Source organism: Eurypyga helias, unplaced genomic scaffold (assembly GCF_000690775.1).
Source record: "Eurypyga helias isolate BGI_N326 unplaced genomic scaffold, ASM69077v1 scaffold1779, whole genome shotgun sequence".
Lineage (NCBI taxonomy): Eukaryota > Metazoa > Chordata > Aves > Eurypygiformes > Eurypygidae > Eurypyga > Eurypyga helias.
The window spans coordinates 1,415-5,405 of NW_010272512.1; the positions used below are offsets into that span (position 1 = coordinate 1,415).

General features: G+C 43.1%; 1 protein-coding gene across 1 annotated transcript; it reads left to right on the top strand.

Moving 5' to 3' along the window:
• Positions 1-286: 286 nt before the first annotated feature.
• Positions 287-2,629, top strand: CCDC90B (coiled-coil domain containing 90B). The gene is made up of 6 exons (XM_010159130.1): positions 287-386; positions 976-1,017; positions 1,097-1,168; positions 1,251-1,304; positions 1,948-2,062; positions 2,574-2,629. The coding sequence occupies exons 1-6, from the start codon at positions 306-308 to the stop codon at positions 2,627-2,629; spliced, it is 420 nt and encodes a 139-aa protein (XP_010157432.1). The 5' UTR covers positions 287-305.
• The last annotated feature ends 1,362 nt before the right edge of the window (positions 2,630-3,991 follow it).

A 3,991-nucleotide genomic window follows, 5' to 3' on the forward strand; every position in this document is an offset into this window, starting at 1 on the left:
CGGAGAGGACAGTGTGATTCTTGTATCATTAAGTCTTTGGCCTGTGATGACTTTGTGGGCAAGAAATGCAAGTGCTTCCTTAGGAACCAGATTCAAACCAACAATTAATGCTTCATAGGCTACTAAATGTTCTTTGAAAAGCAAAGAGAATGAAGAACTAACCTGAAGTTTTGTGTCCCCATTTTTGTGCTTTGCAGTAGTCAACTTCATGATTTCAGACCTTACAATCTTTGCTTACCAGAAAGTGTGCAACTTAATCATTGACGCGTTTTATTTTGTCGCAGGAAATAACTTTACAGCAGATAATGGCCCATTTGGACTCCATTCGAAAAGATATGGTCATCCTGGAGAAAAGTGAATTTGCAAACTTGAGGGCAGAGAACGAGGTACTGATGTTTTTAATTAAGCAGTTAAATTGGAATGCACAGCAGGTTGTACCTGTTGTGTTTGTGGATTATAGCTCCTGTGATCACATAAAGATCATGATAAAACTTGCTCAGTTCTTCTGTAAAGAGGAAAAAAACTACACATCTTAGAAGCATCTTCTGTATCTTCAGTTAAGGGTGATTCGGGTGCAGCTTTGTCATCATTAACCACACACTGCAGGGAGAGTTGTCAGCTGTTTCTTGTCAACAGTTTAATTAAACTGGTGATTGGGATGCGTTTCCTTTTTGTTTGACACCATTTTGGTATTTTTCTGCTGTCTTTAGCCTCAGAATAACAAGATCATCATCATTACAAAGTAATCCCTTTATTTTGAGCAAAATTCTCAGCAGATTATATATGGCTATACAGATTGAACCCACTGGTTAGGATATTGAACCAAGAACAAATTGACCTGTTGGGAGAAAAATTATGGAGGAATTATTGTGTGCATGGGGTGGGTAACACCCCTGTGACTGATTAACTTGGTCAGCAGTTTTCTGAATGTGTAACATCTTGTTTATTTGTTTGTTTTTTCTCCTTTACACTTAGAAAATGAAAATTGAATTAGATCAAGTTAAACAGCAGCTAATGGTAAGTAAACAGCAAGTACCTACACAATTCCCTTAGGGCAAGTAAATACCTATTTTCATAATCTCTGTTTGCTTTGCAGAATGAAACGGGTAAAATCCGAGCTGACAGCAAGCTAGACATCAACCTGGAAAGGAGCAGAGTGACGGATATGGTAAGCTGGTCTGTGAAGACACCCCTGCCACTTCTGCATCTTGCTTTCTGTTCCACAGCTGTGATTTTTCTTTTATCCACAGTTCACAGATCAGGAGAGGAAACTGATGGAAGCAACTACAGAGTTTCATAAGAAAGTAAGTCGTGAACGAAGCTCATTTTGATGAGGTCTGTGGGGCTTGCACTGCGCTCTGCTCGGGCAGAAGGCACACAAGCCTTTTCTCTCGCCTCCCGAGCACCTTGCGTGCAGGCTGTTAGAGGTGGGATGTGCGCCGTCCTGCTGCCCTTCCCAGTATTAACGGATGAGCTCATCAGCTGTACCAGAGGGGCGGTGCCGGTGGCTACTGCCAAGCAAGGATTTCCAGGGCTGGAAATCCTGAAAGCTGCTAGCAGATGCGGTCTGAGGCTGGTGGTGGATGTGCCCCATCTGCAGTGTCTCCACCCTTTTCTGGATTGGCTTGTGAATGCTTAAACCTTTGTTTCGCAAAAATGTAGGGGTGCCACGTATGTAGTCTCGAACGCCTCCTTCGGTAGGTGCTGGCACATCCGAGACAAAACATCTGTATGATCCATTTTCTCTTTTCCTATCTCACTCTTTCCTCTCCTTGGATCGTGTTAAATGCAGTTCTGTGTCTTCTGAGGTCTCTTACCACTTACGTACTTGATAGGCTGGCAATTTGTTTCTCCTTCTTGCGGCTGGTAGCACGGTATTGTTTGGCTTTGCAAAGCTGAAAGGGCTGGAGATCGTTGCCAAATACACGCTGTCTGTTCACGTTTCAGGATTCAAGTACCAACAGTGTCATCTCAGAAATCAGCAATAAAATAGACACGGAAATAGCTTCCTTAAAAACGCTCATGGAGTCGAATAAACTCGATACGATACGCTATTTGGCAGGTGCGTAGCAGGCAAGGAGGTGAGTGCCAGCACGGTGGCTTGGATGTGTATCTCTATTCAGAAGTCAGTTGTGTAGCAGCAGACAGCTGGGGTTGGGTGGGGACATCCCCTTCCAGCTGGAAAGAATGGGACAAGAAAGCACAGAAGAGATGGGAACATGCAGACGCTGCTGGAGTTAGACTGGGATTGTGCCCAGATGTGGGATTAGGACATGGACATGTTCTTAATTTTCTTTTAATTTACTGTCTCTCCTGTAATACAGTTCCCGATAAATGGGTGACAGTAGGGACAGCGTAGCCTGTCGTGTGCTGTATTATCCAGCATAGTTACTCAGGTGTGTCCCTGAAAACGCAGCTCCTCAGGCAGCTGGATCTGCAGCAACGCAGGAAGCCCAGGAGGCTCTGCTCTGGAGTTACCGTCGTGCCATCCGCAGCTAATTGCTTGGATGTGGAAGGTGATGCAATTTAGCATTCAGCTAATTATTTCCTTTCTTGTATGTTTTTTTCCACAGCTTCAGTATTCACTTGCTTAGCAATAGCACTGGGATTTTACAGGTTCTGGAAATAGATCAAACGCAGCTGGAGAAAAGGCCGCCCAGGCAACATCGGCTTGACAACCGTGTTTGCGCCGTAGTGAACCTCGGTACCTTTTTGTTTTGGGATTCTTACTGTGCACTTAAAATGTTTTCCGAACACGTAACACTAAAGATCTAAATAACTGGGGGGGGAAGTAGGCAAACAGTAATATTCCATTGTCCCCTACTGAATACTGTATGGATTTCAAAGGACTTCTTATGCCAGATCAGGAAGTGTTCCCTTGTATGTTTTAGAATTAATTTTGTTTTCTCTTTGAAACATTCTCAGCTCCTTTCAAAATGGAAATATTGAACATTTGATATGCCCTTGAAATGGAAATACTCTTCCCAAGTTAGTGTTCCCAGTGTGGGAATACTAATGCCAGATTGCAATAGATGTACTCTGATCCAGGTAGAGTAATCTTAAATATAGGAGCTGGACTTGTGGCCTGTTCCTCTCTTCTGCTGGATTGAAGCCTGGCCCTTTGGGTTTTTTATTTATTTATAATCACACACTCCAAGACCTTTACCAAATAATCCTTGTTTTTTCTTAAAAACTGGTTTACATAAATTTAAAATCTCATGTAGAACTAAAATAGCTCTAGAGATTTCTTTTTTTTAGTATCTCCCACAGTTTCCATAACTCCAGAGGGCAGCAGAAAGGTAGAACTTCGCTGCCTTTGTCTTTCCAAGGGGAGAGACATCTGTCCAGCCCTGGGGCAGATCAGTGCTCTTAACTCCCCCCTTCAAGTAGCGCAGAGTACTTCTAATAAACCCTCACGTTTTCTGGGTGTAGGATCTGGCTTATCACATGGGAATATTCAGCATCTCAGTGGTGCTGGTGTGACTGGTGGTGGTCATCTTCCTCCCATCTCCACTCTCCTTGGGCCTGTTCCACAATCCTGTGGGACAGGTGGCCTCTCCACCTTCTGTGAGGCCTCTCGTTGCAGGGATGGGATGTGGCAGATGGATGCCTTCCCAGACTAAGCAGTTACACCTTGTTGAGTACAAATGCATATGCTTGGTTTGACTCTTTTAATAAAATACTGATTTTTTTTTTCCCCCCCCTGGGTTAAACTTTTAAGAACCCTTTCTAGGCTCTTCTAAGGGCACTTTATGGGCTAAAGAGTATGTAGTACCCATCAGTGGCAATTTTTTTATTGTTGTTTTGTTTACAGTTGAACTAGCTGGTATCCTGCCAATTCTTACATTCTGTGCATTAAATTATTATCGTTTTCATTTAAGAAAATAAAATTAATTTCTTACATTTGCTATCTGAGTGACTGTCAAAGAGGTGTGGGTGCTGGCAGCCACTTGTGTCTGTTGTAACTGTTGCGTGCCCAAATCCGTGTTCT

Bases quoted from the DNA above. Each gene is read 5' to 3' on its own strand.
- CCDC90B (XM_010159130.1), top strand. From the start codon at position 306: ATGGCCCATTTGGACTCCATTCGAAAAGATATGGTCATCCTGGAGAAA. The intron at 387-975 runs GTACTGATGTTT...CTTTACACTTAG, and splicing joins ACTTGAGGGCAGAGAACGAG to AAAATGAAAATTGAATTAGA. The intron at 2,063-2,573 runs GTGCGTAGCAGG...TTTTTTCCACAG, and splicing joins TACGATACGCTATTTGGCAG to CTTCAGTATTCACTTGCTTA.